Source organism: Microcaecilia unicolor, chromosome 3 (genome assembly GCF_901765095.1).
Source record: "Microcaecilia unicolor chromosome 3, aMicUni1.1, whole genome shotgun sequence".
In the NCBI taxonomy this organism is placed as follows: domain Eukaryota; kingdom Metazoa; phylum Chordata; class Amphibia; order Gymnophiona; family Siphonopidae; genus Microcaecilia; species Microcaecilia unicolor.
The window spans coordinates 525,245,235-525,261,995 of NC_044033.1; the positions used below are offsets into that span (position 1 = coordinate 525,245,235).

General features: G+C 49.9%; 1 protein-coding gene across 1 annotated transcript in view; it reads right to left on the reverse strand.

The window, feature by feature from the left end:
- SEC63 (SEC63 homolog, protein translocation regulator) overlaps nt 1-16,761 on the reverse strand; it is a 200,299-nt gene that overhangs the window by 109,485 nt on the left and 74,053 nt on the right. The window contains exons 9-10 of the mRNA XM_030199182.1: nt 9,449-9,543; nt 9,197-9,329 (exon numbers count right to left, since the gene is read on the reverse strand). Of these exons, the coding sequence (XP_030055042.1) occupies nt 9,197-9,329; nt 9,449-9,543 (228 nt within the window). The remainder of the gene's footprint in view (nt 1-9,196; nt 9,330-9,448; nt 9,544-16,761) is intronic.

The window sequence follows — 16,761 nt, forward strand, 5'->3', positions numbered from 1 at the left end:
CCATGAGAGCCTGCGCATCACTATACCTTGGGCCGCAGCACGAGATGCCACGTCACAGGTGTCAAAAATCCCCCTGGACAGGAACTTTCTGCACGCCTTCAGCTGCCTGACCACCTCCTGATAAGGCCTGGACTGCTCCGGCGGGAGCTTATCGACCAGGTCCGCCAGCTGTTGCACATTGGTCCGCATGTGGATGCTCATATAGAGCAGGTAAGATTGGATGCGGGTCACGAGCATGGAGGATTGGTAGGCCTTCCTCCCAAATGAGTCCAGAGTGCGAGACTCCCGCCCCGGGGGCGCCGAGGCGGTATCCCTCGAACTCCGTGCCCTCTTGAGAGCAGAATCCACGACCGCTGAGTCATGGGGCAACTGGGGCCGCATGAGCTCTGGGTCAGAGTGGATCCTGTACTGGGACTCTGCTTTCTTGGGAATGGTGGGATTAGTTAGTGGTCGCACCCAGTTCCGGAGCAGCGTCTCCTTCAGGACATTGTGCAGCGGTACCGTGGAGGACTCTCTAGGTGGTGATGGATAGTCGAGGACCTCGAGCATCTCGGCCCTCGGCTCTTCCACAGAGACCACGGGAAAGGGAATGCTTATAGACATATCCCGCACAAAGGAGGCAAAGGAGAGACTCTCAGGAGGTGAGAGCTTCCTCTCCGGTGACGGCGTGGGGTCCGAGGGAAGGCCCGTAGACTCCTCGGAGGAGAAATATCTCGGGTCCTCCTCTTCCCCCCACGAGTCCTCGTCCTCGGTATCGGACATTAGCTCATGTAGCTGAGTCCGGTACCGGGCCCGGCTCGACGTCGAGGCACCGAGGTCTCGGTGTCGTCGAGCGGTGGACTCCCGCGCCGGCGGGGACGGAGCTCCCTCCATCGACGTCGACGGGGACTCCACCTGCGTGGCTGTCGAGACCGGCACCGCAAGCGGCGGCGGTGTCGACTGCCCCGGCGCCGGGCTAGAGCTCGCCGGCGCCACAGTCATCGGCGCCGAGGGCGCAAGCACCCCCGGCGCCGGCACAGCCTGGCGCATCAGCCCTTCCAGGATCCCCGGAAGGATGGCTCTGAGGCACTCGTCCAGGCCCGCTGCCGGGAAAGGCGGTGGGGCCGGTAAGGGTGTCGGTGCCGGAAGCTGCTGGGGGCCAGGAGACGGCACCGAGGTGCCGGAACCCCGACGCGTCGGTACCTCCACCACCGACGGAGATCTCTCCTCTCTGCGATGACGCTTCGGCGTCGACTCCTCTTCAGGGTGCACCGAGGGCTCCCGGTGACGGCGCTTCTTGTCTTTTTTCCGGTGCACGTCACCGGTGCCGGAGGGCATGGAGGAGGAGGAGGTCGATCCCCCTCGGTCTCGGGGTACCGGGTCCGACAGGGTTCGGTCCCGTGGCTCACGAGTTGAGGGAGTGACCGGGGCCGACTGCCCACGCGGTCTCTCTACCCCACTCTCGCCGGCGGACCGGCGGGCCGACGGGACCTGTTCTCCTGGGGTCGCTGCCATCGGTGCCGATGTCTCGGGCATCGATACCGGTACCGAAGAACCGGTCTTCGATACCGATGCCGTCGAGGTCGACGTCGAGGGGCCGGCGCAAGTTCCAAAAAGACGGTCCCGCAGAACTTGCCTCGCAACCTGAGTCCGTTTCCGGAGACCGAGACACAAAACGCACGACTTGAGATTGTGCTCCGGCCCGAGGCACTGGAGGCACCAAGCGTGGGTGTCGGTCTGCGAGATCGGCCGGCCGCAGCGACCACACTTTTTAAATCCACTCGGGACCTTCGAGGACATCGATGGAAAAATCGCGTCGGCGAAGTCAAAGTCGGCAATGGTGGCTAAAATCACACCACGAAAATTGTAACCGACCGAGCGGCCACTAGGCCGCAACGAGGCGTCCCCGCTAGAAAGCGAGGGAAAAGAAGGAGCGCGTGCTCCACACGCGCAAAATTCCTTTTTTTTTTTTTTTTTTAATAAAAGAGAAAGAAGAAGAAGAAGAGGCCGAACAGGCCAAAAGCGACGATCCGCGTAAACGCGGTCGAAAAAATCCGGCGGCTGAAACGAGAGAGAGGGGAAAACACAACTCTCTCAGTCGCGGAAAAAAAGTAACTGGCGGGAGCGGTCGCGCACGGGCGGGAAGACGGCCGCGCATGCGCGTGCCCTGCGTGCTGACCGTCCCGCGAAGCTTATTTCCGGTTGGTGGGGGCTGCCGCGGACGTCACCCAGTCGTGAGAACAAGCAGCCTGCTTGTCCTCGGAGAATTAACTCATTTTACATGGTATGTGATACTTTATATGTATACCAGAGTTTGATTTGCCCTTGTCAGGGCACAGACCATAGAAGTCTGCCCAGCACTCTTCCTGTACTAAAAGTTCTGAAGCTAACGTCAAAGTCCCTTAAAATGTACACTCTAGGCCATCCATATCTATTCAGTCACGATCAGGACACAGACCATAGAAGTCTGCCCAGCATTGGTTTTGCTTCCCAATTACTGGCGTTGCCACCTAATGTCCGCTAAGATTCATTCCTTCTAAACAGGATTCCTTTGTGTTTATCCCACGCATGTTCGAATTCCATTACCATTTTCATCTCCACCACCTCCCATGGGAGGGCATTCCATGTACCCACCACCATCTCCATGAAAAAATACTTCCTGACATTACTCTTGAGACTAGCCCACTTCAACCTCAATTAATGTCCTCTAGTTCTACTGCCTTCCTATCTCCAGAAACTTTGTTTGTGAATTACTACCTTTCAAATATTTGAATGTCTGTATCATGTCACCCCTGTTTCTCCTTTTCTCAAAGGTATACATGCTCAGGTTGGCAAGTCTCTCCTCGTATGGTTTGCAATGCAAATCCCATACCATTTTTGTAGCTTTTCTTTGCACTGCTTCCAGTCTTTTTACATCTGTAGTAAAATATGGCCTCCAAAACTGAACACAATACTCCAAGTGGGGCCTCACCAACGACTTGTAGAGGGGCATCAACACCTTCTTCTTTCTGCTGGTTATATCCCTCTCTATGCAGCCTAGCATTCTCCTGGCCATGGATGTCGCTTTGTCACACTGTTTCTTCACCTTCAGATTCTCAGACACCAACACCCCAAAGTCTCTCTCCTGAGACGAGCTTACTAATCTCTCCCTTCCTATTCGGTATCTCTCTTTTGGGTTTCTGCACCCCAAGTGCATCACTCTGCACTTCTTGAAATTAAATTTTACCTGCCACACCCTCAACCATTCTTCTAATGTTTGGAGATCTTTTCTCATTGTTTCTACTCCCCCCAGGGTATCCACTCTATTGGATACCCTGGAGCAATATTCAACCCTTCAGCAATATCTCCCACAAATATATTAAACAGAATCGGCCCTAACACCGACCCCTGAGGAACTCCACTGCTCACCCTCCTTTCCTCTGAGCGGATTCCATTTACCACCACCCTCTGCCACCTGTCGGTCAACCAGTTTCCTATCCAGTTCACCACTTTTGTCCTAAGTTCAGCCCTTTCAGTTTATTCATGAGTCTTATGTGGGGAACCGTATCAAAGGCTTTGAAGAAATCCAAGCAAATTACATCTAGCACGTCCTTCATCCATATCTTTAGCCTGTAGGCGTTCTTCCTTTGCTTAGGTTGATATCAGTTTGGTGAGGCGTGGTGTGTTTGATCAGTCTATGATGATAGTGTAATATGTAACGTTGTTTTCTGCAAGTGGGGTGGTTAGTGTTGAGTGGATCAGTGTTAAGGAGTAGATTGTTAAGAGTAGTTTGAGGATCTTCATTATGGTATATATGCCCTGAGGTTACTCTTAAGACCGTGTTCTACCATGTTCTGATGTGTGATAGGGCTATGATCTCTGGTGTAGGAACTGGTGTTTTGGTCTCATGTGATTATTTGGCTTGCCTTTTATCTGTTGAGATCGGTATTGTGTCCGGTTTCACTGATAGTTAATGAGCAGAGGAGATGGGAGGGGGGAAGAGTAGCTTCGGATCAGGGGCCTCCTTTAGTCTGTCTCATAGCAACTGATTGCTTCTCACCCTTGTTGCTTAGGGTGTCAGCAGCTCCTTTTCCTGACTTTGGCTAGAGACAGAAGGGAGCAGAGGGAGGGGGAATTGCGGATCACTTTCAGGTAGTCAACGGGTAGGTGTCATGTGTGCAACTGGCTGTCTATGGTAGTTGGCAAGTTGGCCCGGGGGGGGGGGGGGGGGGGGGGGTTGCTCTAGTCAAGGAAAGGTATTTGCAAGACAATGTTAGGGTTGTTGGCTGAATTGCTCTTTGGAATGTGAGGAGAGATGATTGCTGGTGTTTGAGCACTTGGTTTGGGCTTCCAAGAGTCTTCATTGGACTCAGATATTGTTGTTTTAGTTAGGAGCTCATTTGTGTGCAGGCCAGTTAGTGTACAGACTGATTCGGTCAAAGTTTCAGGGTTACTTTTTTCCTTAGTGGATTGGTCGGCTTGTACCAATCTGCTCTCCTCATAAGTCTGACTTCTCAGGTTGATCAAATGCTGTGCAGAAGGCTCTCTCTCAGGCACGCCCGTCCCCATTGAAGGTGTCTTCAGATCACTAGCAATTATTCAGTTTAAAACAAATAGAAGGAAACATTTTTCCACTCAATGAATAGTTAAGCTCTGGAACTCTTTGCCGGAGGATGTGGTAAGTGAGGTTAGAATATTTGGGTTTCTGCCAGGTATTTGTGACCTGGCTTGGCCATTGTTAGAAAACAGGATATTGGGCTAGATGGACCATTGGTCTGACTCAGTATGGCTATTATGTAAATCACAAGGAAGCCAATAAACAAAATGCAGATGGGGTGTAGCCTCATTAAATATCTTACCACCTGATATTATTCTAATAGCCATGGAGTGGCCTAGTGGTTAGGGTGGTGGACTTTGGTCCTGAGGAACTCAGTTCAATTCCCGGCACAGGCAAGTCACTTAACCCTCCATTGCCTGCCGCATTGAGCCTGCCATGAGTGGGAAAGCGCGGGGTACAAATGTAACTAAAATAAAATAAATAAAAAATATTCTCAATTGATTGAAATATTTCAAGGAAACAGTAATGAATGCAAACAGTGCAGCAGCTCAAAAAGAAATAGGATGAACACAGTGGATATCCCTAAGGAGTAAGAGAATGGAAATCAAGCATAGAGAACATCAGTTCAAAACAGCTGTGAAATGATTTCCAGTTCTCCTAAAAAATCATGGGGATGCGGTTACCGCAAGGCAGGTGCCAGCCTAATAACCTTGATGGCAAACTAGATGGGCCATGCTGGTCTTTACCTGCCGTCATCCACTATATCATATTATGCTACTACAAAATATCCCATTCCCTTTATCATATTGGTGCTCTTCTCTGTACCCTTTCCAGTTATATTGTTTTTTGAGATACGGCAACCAGATCTGGCATTGTGATGTTCTCCCTTTAATTCTCTATTTCTTTCCAAATTTAAATCCTAACATTTTATTCTGTTTTATTGACTTTCGTGTCGTGGCACTGACTCCAAGATCCTTTTTCTTGGGTGGAGACTCCAAATACGGAGCCCAGTGATATGTATGCATAGTTTGGATTAATTTTCCCTACATATATCATTAGGAACTTGTTTACATTAAATTATGTGCCATGCTAGGTATTTTCTGCAACTCTTCACAATACATTCGCAATTTAACTACTTTGAAATAGAGAGAGTTGCACAGAGACAGAGATCTTACCCATCCCCGCCCATTCCTGCTGGAATCTTACCCATCTCCGTTCATCCTCGCAAGAATTTAACCCGTACCCACCCGTCCCCGCAAGAATTTAACCTGTCCCCACCCAGCCCCAAAAGAATTTAATGGTACATTAAAAAAAATTCTGGTTGGCTCTCTCGGTCTATCTCTGGGTTCGAGCCATAGAACTGCATGCAAGAAAAGAACAGATGTTGGAACTTGGAACACTCTAGTGTGCACATGTAAGACTTGTCTCTGATTCACTGGCACTGTGTGCAAAGAAGTCACCACATTCACGTGCCAGTAGGTCAGGTGACATCTGATGCTCATGCCCATGTCAGAGCTGAGGTCTGCGCATCAGCCTGGGAGCAGAGAGGATTGTCCAGCACTGTCCTTGTGTTCCAGCCACAGATGTTGCTGTCTAAGCCCTTTCCAGTCCATCCTAAACTAGATTGCCATATATGAGACACAGACCAGACAAGTCTGCCCGGTATCAGCCCTAGTTCATCACAGCTGGAGTCGCCATCTAAGTGTCACTCGACACATCCATACACATGCAGCCATTTAAGTTTACAGGTTTGTTTTTTTTTAATAACTTCCATTTTCTAAGTAGAGATCCTAGTTCATCACAGCCGGAGTCGCCATCTTGTCACTCGACACATCCATATACATGCAGCCATTTAAGTTTACGGGGGTTTTTTTTTTTTTTATAACTTCCATTTTCTAAGTAGAGATCCTCTGTGTTCATCTCATGTCTTTTTGAATTCCGTCACCATTTGTGTCTGTACCACCTCCCTAATGGAAGACTTTCTGCATCTGTGCTGTTAAAGAAAGGAGGAGGAGGAGGAGAAGGAGACAGCACTGAAAGAACTTGGTACTTGGTAGGTGAGATGTTGACGCAGGTGTAGCTTACACTTCCACGGGAACCCCGCAGGAATTGTTTCCGTCCCCACGGGAACCCCGCAGGAACTGCTTCCATCCCCGTGGGTTCTGTGGGATTCCCGCAAACCCACTCCCGTGCAGGTCTCTACTTTGAAAGAAACTGGGGGGGGGGGGGGGGGGGTAGTTTTTGAAGACAGGTAACTGTCCGCGTGTGTTAAGAACCAACAAAATCTATTTTACTTGGGTTCAGGCAGATAACCACTAGTTCCTTGTCTACTATTGTTTACTGTTCACAATTTATTTGTTTGTCCATAGGGTTTTATATACTAGAATACTACCTCTTATTTACTCTACTTACTCCCTATTCCCTTTCCATCTCCTTTGGTCCAAATCCAAGAATTTGCTCATATCCTGTTAAAATCCAAAAGATGAGTGGTCGTTAAATTTTTTTTTTTCCTGACCCTTCCTCTCTAGAACACCCTCTCTCAACTGCTCTTTGGAAGGTGTCCTCTTACAAAAGATTTAAAGTCAACCTTAAAACCCACTACAATATCTTAGCTTTTGATTCAGGATTTCCTAGGTAGACAGTAGGCAAAGCTATCATTCACAGCCTGAACTGTTCTCAGACTTTAATCTTCCCCAGTCCATCTTGCTTCTATTAGAATTCCCTTTGTTCCTTCTAACTCTTCTTGTTATTACACTGTAAACCACTTTGGTATGCCCATTCAAAAGGTGGTAAAGAAAGTCTAATAAAAATAAACATGGGAATACAATAGTTACTATAATCCACATCAAGGAGTAAAGAAAGCTGAAGAAAAGTATCTAAAAAACAATAATAGTTGGGCTTCAATCTACATTTAAATGCCAATCAAATTAACTACCTTTTAAATATAATCCTGGACAACTGAACTCTGGACACAACATAGCTTGGCATCTCATACAATGAGCCCAAAGATCTACCAGTATCAGGCTCCCTTTAGGATATACGCCAAACTGATTGTCTCTTGAACCCAACAGGACAAGAAGGAGTTAGAGTCAACTAGCTCTTAGGGGCACCACTGAAGAGATCAATCAATCAATCAATATGTCTTGCCAAAGATATCTTTAGCCTTCAAACAGAGCAAAACTCTGCAAATGTTCAACAGGTATTGTCTGAGAAGAAAGGATAACAACTTTGATTTAAAAAAAAATGCCAGTACTATCGGAAAGGAAATGGAATCTGGGGCAAAACTGAAATAGGGATATCTGGACAAGAGGTCTTGCAGCTCCCAGATACGCCAAGTAGAGCAGACAGCAACTAGAAAGGATGTCTTAATACAAAACCTTCAAGGACACTTTAGTGGCTCAAAAAAAGCTCCCACCAAGGCATTCAATACCTAACTGAAATCTCACTGCAAGACCCCTGGCAAGAAGGGGAGGGCCAGACCTACTCAAAACCATGAAAGGTTGAGGTGAGCAGCTAATAAGTAACTAGCAGGAGAAATCACTTTGGCTCTGAATTCACCTCAAGTACAACTGTGAAAATGTAGAAAGGAGCTCTTCTACAAACAAGTGTTAAGTTTTGGCCTTAACGTGCTGTAACATGGGATTTTAATGCCTAGCAAGTCTGAAACAAATGCTACATCAAGAAGGGGCATTCCCACTAATTTACTGCAGGTCATCTGTTAACATTCAGATTAACGCGAAACACCTGCTCTAAATTAATGTGGAAGCACTTACTGCCTCCACTCATGCCACGGCACCTGACAGAAAAATTCAGTAATAAGCGGTTTAATGTGTGAAAGTACATAAGTAATGCCACATTGGGAAAAGACCAAAGGTCCATCGAGCCCAGCATCCTGTCCACGACAGCGGCCAACCCAGGCCAAGGGCACCTGGTGAGCTTCCCAAACGTCCAAACATTCTATACATGTTATTCCTGGAATTGTGCATTTTTCCCAAGTCCATTTAGTAGAGGTTTATGGACTCGTCCTTTAGGAAACCGTCTAACCCCTTTTTAAACTCTGCCAAGCTAACCGCCTTCACCACGTTCTCCGGCAACGAATTCCAGAGTTTAATTATGCGTTGGGTTAAGAAAAAATTTTTTCCGATTTGTTTTAAATTTACTACACTGTAGTTTCATCGCATGCCCCCTAGTCCTAGTATTTTAGGCAAACTACTGTAAAATTCCTTAACATGGTTGAGCTCTAGCCTTTATGTTAACCATGTGTTAAGTGCTTATGGCCCTTTAGTAGAAGGGCCCATAAGTCCTTCAGGGACAAGGAACTATCTACTTGTACCTGAACGTAACTCACCTTACACTACCAATGAAAAGGATTGAGCTAAACATACAAACCTATGCTTACTGCATAGATTTACATGCTTGTGTAGAATTATTTAAAATATATAAAACCCACAGCAAAAATGCAAGAACATGCATAAATCAACACCTTAATAACAGCCTCTGAACAGAATCCATCTGTAATACAGGATCAGGTATCAGCATGAAATTCTAAGTATACGTTACTATCATGTCAGCTAGATATCTAATTATTTTTGTAGAAATTCTTTTAAAAGAACCACAATATTTCACAGTTGCTCAGGCACACTTCAAGTCTCAGCAATTTAATAAAAAATTAAAAATTACCTTCTTCGAGACTGTCAGGGATTTTCATTCTGGAAAGATGAGCGAGCATCAGAACTCTAGCCTTTAGACTGTATGGGCAAGTAAGCGGTGGCTCGTTCTTCTTCAAGTTAATACTGCCAATTTCTCGGATTAACTGAAATAAATGCAATGTAGTATTCGCAAATTAAAAAAACAAAAACAAAAACTAAAATCGGTGCTGCTTTCCATGTAGCACAAAATCACATGCAACAGATGTATTGAGGGAAAACTTACTTGAGGTATTTGAATATTATCTGTTGGTCGACTTGTGGCATCTTTATTATACTGAGGGTCAAATTCAGAAGCTCCTGCCAAAACCATGATTAGACCTGAAAAGAAAGGGGTCATCAGGAAAAACACTAGATAGAACTGGATCTTTCTAAGAACAAAACAGAACTGTCGACTGAAAACCAATACCTGATAAGCAAACATACGACTGCTTATAATTAAAAGCTTCCTAAAATTAAATAAGGTTTTAAGGGCTGGTTTAATGGCCCAGATTTAAACATGACTCTTGCTGCTTAGCCAGGCTGGCGGGGTCCCATGTATTAAACAAATAACATCTACCCAATTGCTAATTATGGGACACTCATACAAGTTTCTTGAAGAAATTTTGGTCTGAACCAGGAATGAAGGGCTGTTGTCAATAAAGCCCATCAGAGTTGACAGCACAATAAAGGAGGAGGTAAAGCGAATGCTACATACCTGTAGAAGGTATTCTCCGAGGACAGCAGGCTGATTGTTCTCACTGATGGGTGACGTCCACGGCAGCCCCTCCAATCGGAATCTTCCTAGCAAAGTCCTTTGCTAGCCCTCGCGCGCCCGCGCGCACCGCGCATGCGCGGCCGTCTTCCCGCCCGAAACCGGCTCGAGCCGGCCAGTCCAGTATGTAGCAAGACAATACAAGGGAAGACACAACTCCAAAGGGGAGGCGGGCGGGTTTGTGAGAACAATCAGCCTGCTGTCCTCGGAGAATACCTTCTACAGGTATGTAGCATTCGCTTTCTCCGAGGACAAGCAGGCTGCTTGTTCTCACTGATGGGGTATCCCTAGCCCCCAGGCTCACTCAAAACAACAACCATGGTCAATTGGGCCTCGCAACGGCGAGGACATAACTGAGATTGACTTAAAAAATTTACCAACTAACTGAGAGTGCAGCCTGGAACAGAACAAACAGGGCCCTCGGGGGGTGGAGTTGGATCCTAAAGCCCAAACAGGTTCTGAAGAACTGACTGCCCGAACCGACTGTCGCGTCGGGTATCCTGCTGCAGGCAGTAATGAGATGTGAATGTGTGGACAGATGACCACGTCGCAGCTTTGCAAATTTCTTCAATGGAGGCTGACTTCAAGTGGGCTACCGACGCAGCCATGGCTCTAACATTATGAGCCGTGACATGACCCTCAAGAGCCTGCCCCGCCTGGGCGTAAGTGAAGGAAATGCAATCTGCTAGCCAATTGGATATGGTGCGTTTCCCTACAGCCACTCCCCTCCTACTGGGATCAAAAGAAACAAACAATTGGGCGGACTGTCTGTGGGGCTGTGTCCGCTCCAGATAGAAGGCCAATGCTCTCTTGCAGTCCAATGTGTGCAGCTGACGTTCAGCAGGGCAGGAATGAGGACGGGGAAAGAATGTTGGCAAGACAATTGACTGGTTCAGATGGAACTCCGACACGACCTTTGGCAAGAACTTAGGGTGAGTGCGGAGGACTACTCTGTTATGATGAAATTTGGTGTAAGGGGCCTGGGCTACCAGGGCCTGAAGCTCACTGACTCTACGAGCTGAAGTAACTGCCACCAAGAAAATGACCTTCCAGGTCAAGTACCTCAGATGGCAGGAATTCAGTGGCTCAAAAGGAGGTTTCATCAGCTGGGTGAGAACGACATTGAGATCCCATGACACTGTAGGAGGCTTGACAGGGGGCTTTGACAAAAGCAAACCTCTCATGAAGCGAACAACTAAAGGCTGTCCCGAGATCGGCTTACCTTCCACATGGTAATGGTATGCACTGATTGCGCTAAGGTGAACTCTTACAGAGTTGGTCTTGAGACCAGACTCAGACAAGTGCAGAAGGTATTCAAGCAGGGTCTGTGTAGGACAAGAGCGAGGAGCTAGGGCCTTGCTGTCACACCAGACGGCAAACCTCCTCCACAGAAAGAAGTAACTCCTCTTGGTGGAATCTTTCCTGGAAGCAAGCAAGACGCGGGAGACACCCTCTGACAGACCCAAAGAGGCAAAGTCTACGCTCTCAACATCCAGGCCGTGAGAGCCAGGGACCGGAGGCTGGGATGCAGAAGAGCCCCTTCGTTCTGCGTGATGAGGGTCGGAAAACACTCCAATCTCCACGGTTCTTCGGAGGATAACTCCAGAAGAAGAGGGAACCAGATCTGACGCGGCCAAAAAGGAGCAATCAGAATCATGGTGCCTCGGTCTTGTTTGAGTTTCAACAAAGTCTTCCCCACCAGAGGAATGGGAGGATAAGCATACAGCAGGCCTTCCCCCCAATCCAGGAGGAAGGCATCCGATGCCAGTCTGCCGGGGGCCTGAAGCCTGGAACAGAACTGAGGGACTTTGTGGTTCACTCGAGATGCGAAGAGATCCACCAAGGGGGTGCCCCACGCTTGGAAGATCTGGCGCACCACTCTGGAGTTGAGCGACCACTCGTGAGGTTGCATAATCCTGCTCAGTCTGTCGGCCAGACTGTTGTTTACGCCTGCCAGATATGTGGCTTGGAGCACCATGCCGAGACGGCGAGCCCAGAGCCACATGCTGACGGCTTCCTGACACAGGGGGCGAGATCCGGTGCCCCCCTGCTTGTTGACATAGTACATGGCAACCTGGTTGTCTGTCTGAATTTGGATAATTTGATGGGACAGCCGATCTCTGAAAGCCTTCAGAGCGTTCCAGATCGCTCGCAACTCCAGGAGATTGATCTGTAGACCGCGTTCCTGGAGGGACCAGCTTCCTTGGGTGTGAAGCCCATCGACATGAGCTCCCCATCCCAGGAGAGACGCATCCGTTGTCAGCACTTTTTGTGGCTGAGGAATTTGGAAAGGACGTCCCAGAGTCAAATTGGACCAGATTGTCCACCAATACAGGGATTCGAGAAAACTCGTGGACAGGTGGATCACGTCTTCTAGACCCCCAGCAGCCTGAAACCACTGGGAGGCTAGGGTCCATTGAGCAGATCTCATGTGAAGACGGGCCATGGGAGTCACATGAACTGTGGAGGCCATGTGGCCCAGCAATCTCAACATCTGCCGAGCTGTGATCTGCTGGGACGCTCGCACCCGCGAGACGAGGGACAACAAGTTGTTGGCCCTCGTCTCTGGGAGATAGGCGCGAGCCGTCCGAGAATCCAGCAGAGCTCCTATGAATTCGAGTTTCTGCACTGGGAGAAGATGGGACTTTGGATAATTTATCACAAACCCCAGTAGCTCCAGGAGGCGAATAGTCATCAGCATGGACTGCAGGGCTCCTGCCTCGGATGTGTTCTTCACCAGCCAATCGTCGAGATATGGGAACACATGCACCCCCAGCCTGCGAAGTGCCGCTGCTACTACAGCTAGGCACTTTGTGAACACCCTGGGCGCAGAGGCGAGCCCAAAGGGTAGCACACAGTACTGGAAGTGGCGTGTGCCCAACTGAAATCGCAGATACTGTCTGTGAGCTGGCAGTATCGGGATGTGTGTGTAGGCATCCTTCAAGTCCAGAGAGCATAGCCAATCATTTTGCTGAATCATGGGGAGAAGGGTGCCCAGGGAAAGCATCCTGAACTTTTCTTTTACGAGATATTTGTTCAGGGCCCTTAGGTCTAGGATGGGACGCATCCCCCCTGTTTTCTTTTCCACAAGGAAGTACCTGGAATAGAATCCCAGCCCTTCTTGCCCGGGCTCGACCGCATTGGCGCTGAGAAGGGCGGAGAGTTCCTCTGCAAGTACCTGCTTGTGCTGGAAGCTGTAGGATTGAGCTCCCGGTGGACAATTTGGAGGTTTTGAGGCCAAATTGAGGGTGTATCCTTGCCGGACTATTTGCAGAACCCACTGATCGGAGGTTATGAGAGGCCACCTTTGGTGAAAAGCTTTCAACCTCCCCCCGACCGGCAGGTCGCCCGGCACTGACACTTGGATGTCGGCTATGCTCTGCTGGAGCCAGTCAAAAGCTCGCCCCTTGCTTTTGCTGGGGAGCTGCGGGGCCTTGCTGAGGCGCACGCTGCTGACGAGAGCGAGCGCGCTGGGGCTTAGCCTGGGCCGCAGGCTGTCGAGAAGGAGGGTTGTACCTACGCTTGCCAGAAGAGTAGGGAACAGTCCTCCTTCCCCCAAAAAATCTTCTACCTGTAGAGGTAGATGCTGAAGGCTGCCGGCGGGAGAACTTGTCGAATGCGGTATCCCGCTGGTGGAGATGCTCTACCACCTGCTCGACTTTCTCTCCAAAAATATTGTCCGCACGGCAAGGCGAGTCCGCAATCCGCTGCTGGAGTCTATTTTCCAGGTCGGAGGCACGCAGCCATGAGAGCCTGCGCATCACCACACCTTGAGCAGCGGCCCTGGACGCAACATCAAAGGTGTCATACACCCCTCTGGCCAGGAATTTTCTGCACGCCTTCAGCTGCCTGACCACCTCCTGAAAAGGCTTGGCTTGCTCAGGGGGGGAGAGCATCAACCAAGCCCGCCAACTGCCGCACATTGTTCCGCATATGTATGCTCGTGTAGAGCTGGTAAGACTGGATTTTGGCCACGAGCATAGAGGAATGGTAGGCCTTCCTCCCAAAGGAGTCTAAGGTTCTAGAGTTTTTGCCCGGGGGCGCCGAAGCATGCTCCCTAGAACTCTTAGCCTTCTTTAGGGCCAGATCCACAACTCCAGAGTCGTGAGGCAACTGAGTGCGCATCAGCTCTGGGTCCCCATGGATCCGGTACTGGGACTCGATCTTCTTGGGGATGTGGGGGTTACTTAATGGCTTGGTCCAGTTCGCAAGCAATGTCTTTTTCAGGACATGGTGCAAGGGAACAGTGGACGCTTCCTTAGGTGGAGAAGGATAGTCCAGGAGCTCAAACATTTCAGCCCTGGGCTCGTCCTCCACAACCACCGGGAAGGGGATGGCCGTAGACATCTCCCGGACAAAGGAAGCAAAAGACAGACTCTCGGGAGGAGAAAGCTGTCTTTCAGGAGAGGGAGTGGGATCGGAAGGAAGACCCTCAGACTCCTCGTCAGAGAAATATCTGGGGTCTTCTTCTTCTTCCCACGAGGCCTCACCCTCGGTGTCAGACACAAGTTCACGGACCTGTGTCTGCAACCTCGCCCGGCTCGACTCCGTGGAGCCACGTCCACGATGGGGGCGTCGAGAGGTAGACTCCCTTGCCCGCATCGGCGAAGCTCCCTCCGCCGACGTAGTCGGGGAGCCCTCCTGGGAGGTGGCCGCAGTCGGTACCGCGTCGTCGGGGACCTCACCCCGGGCGATGGGCCAGCCGGCGCCACGCTCGACGGTACCGGAGGCGCAAGCACCGCCGGTACCGGAGGGGTAGGGCGCAACAGCTCTCCCAGAATCTCTGGGAGAATGGCCCGGAGGCTCTCGTTCAGAGCGGCTGCAGAGAAAGGCAGGGAGGTCGATGCAGGCGTCGACGTCAGAACCTGTTCCGGGCGTGGAGGCTGGTCCGGGCTGTCCAGAGTGGAGCGCATCGACACCTCCTGAACAGAGGGTGAGCGGTCCTCTCGGTGCCGATGCCTGCTGGGTGCCGACTCCCTCGGCGACCCAGAGCTCTCGGTGCCGACGCGGGGAGGAGACCGGTGTCGATGCTTCTTCGACTTCTTCCGAAGCATGTCACCGGAGCTCCCCGGCACCGACGAGGAGGACGTAGAATCCATCCGTCGCTTCCTAAGGGCCGAGGTCGAAGCAGGTCGATCCCGGGGGGGCTGTACCGCAGGAGCCCTCAGGGTAGAGGGAGACCCACCCGAAGGCTCACCGCCACCAGCAGGGGAATGGACAGCCCTCACCTGCACTCCACCCGATGCACCACCGTCCGACGACATCAGGAGACGAGGTCCCGGTACCACCGACGTCGATGCAGCTATCCGATGTCTCGGCGCCGATGCAGAGGGCCGATGCCTCGATGCACTGGCGGCCAAGGATGAAGGTCTGGACGCTGATGACGTCGATGCACACGATGACCCCGGTGCCGATGCCGACGAAGAGCCCGAGAACAAAACGTTCCACTGGGCCAATCTCGCTACCTGAGTCCGCCTTTGTAACAGGGAACACAGACTACAGTTCTGAGGACGGTGCTCGGCCCCCAGACACTGAAGACACGAAGAGTGCCTATCAGTGAGCGAGATTACCCGGGCGCACTGGGTGCACTTCTTGAAGCCGCTGGAAGGCTTCGATGTCATGGGCGGAAAAATCACGCCGGCGAAATCAAAATCCGAAATGACGAATTTGGAGCACCAAAACTTTAAGGGAGAAAAATCTCGACAGAGGCTGAAAAGAGGCCTACCCCGACGACGAAAGAAAACTTACCGGGGCGAAAACTGGAAACACGGGAAGGGGCAAACAAAACCCAAGGGGGTTTCCGGAGCACTTCCCGAACAAAGTTAGAACTTTTCCGAAGAAAAAACACGTCTATTTTAAAACGGACGCACGAGGTCGACTCTCCGGGGCTCGACACGACAAAAACACAGCCGTACCGAGTGCGGACGAAAGAAGACTGGCCGGCTCGAGCCGGTTTCGGGCGGGAAGACGGCCGCGCGGGCGCGCGAGGGCTAGCAAAGGACTTTGCTAGGAAGATTCCGATTGGAGGGGCTGCCGTGGACGTCACCCATCAGTGAGAACAAGCAGCCTGCTTGTCCTCGGAGAATAAATCTCGCAGTAAGAGGTATATAGCTTAAACAAAAAGAAACAAAATAAACCGCTACTGTATGCATATGTATATATATGTCTATGATGGAATTTGCAAAGAATTGCAAAGAATGTTGAATGATTAATGGGCTTGGAAACCAGGATATCTGCTTCTGGATAATGATAGCATTTTTGAAGACTAAGAGTTTACTTGTTACAATCAGCAAGTTAGGTTCAAGATGTGTTATAGACTCATTTAATTGTAATTCAGAGTGGAAGAGTAGCCAAGGGGTTAGAGCAGTGGGTTAGGGAAGCAAGAGTTGAAGTCCTGGTGATCCTCTGTGACCTTGACCAAGTGAATTTAATTCTCCACTATCATAGCTAGAAACTTAGATTGTCTGCCTGTGGGCATGGAAATAACTATACTCAACCGTATGGTAGAAGGAAGTAAGTCCACTTATACTCAAAAGTGACTTAAGTACCTCTAAGAACATAACTATCATACTGGGTCAGGCCAAAGGTTCATATATTCCAGTATCCTGCTTCCAACACTGGACTCACCAGGTCACAAATACATGGCAAAATCCCATGCTACCGACCCCAGGGATAAACCCAGATACACTAACTGCTTTTGCCACATCTTCTGGCAAATATTTCCACAGTTTAACTATTGGTTAAGTGAAAAAGTTTCTCCTATTTGTTTTAAAAGCATTATCATG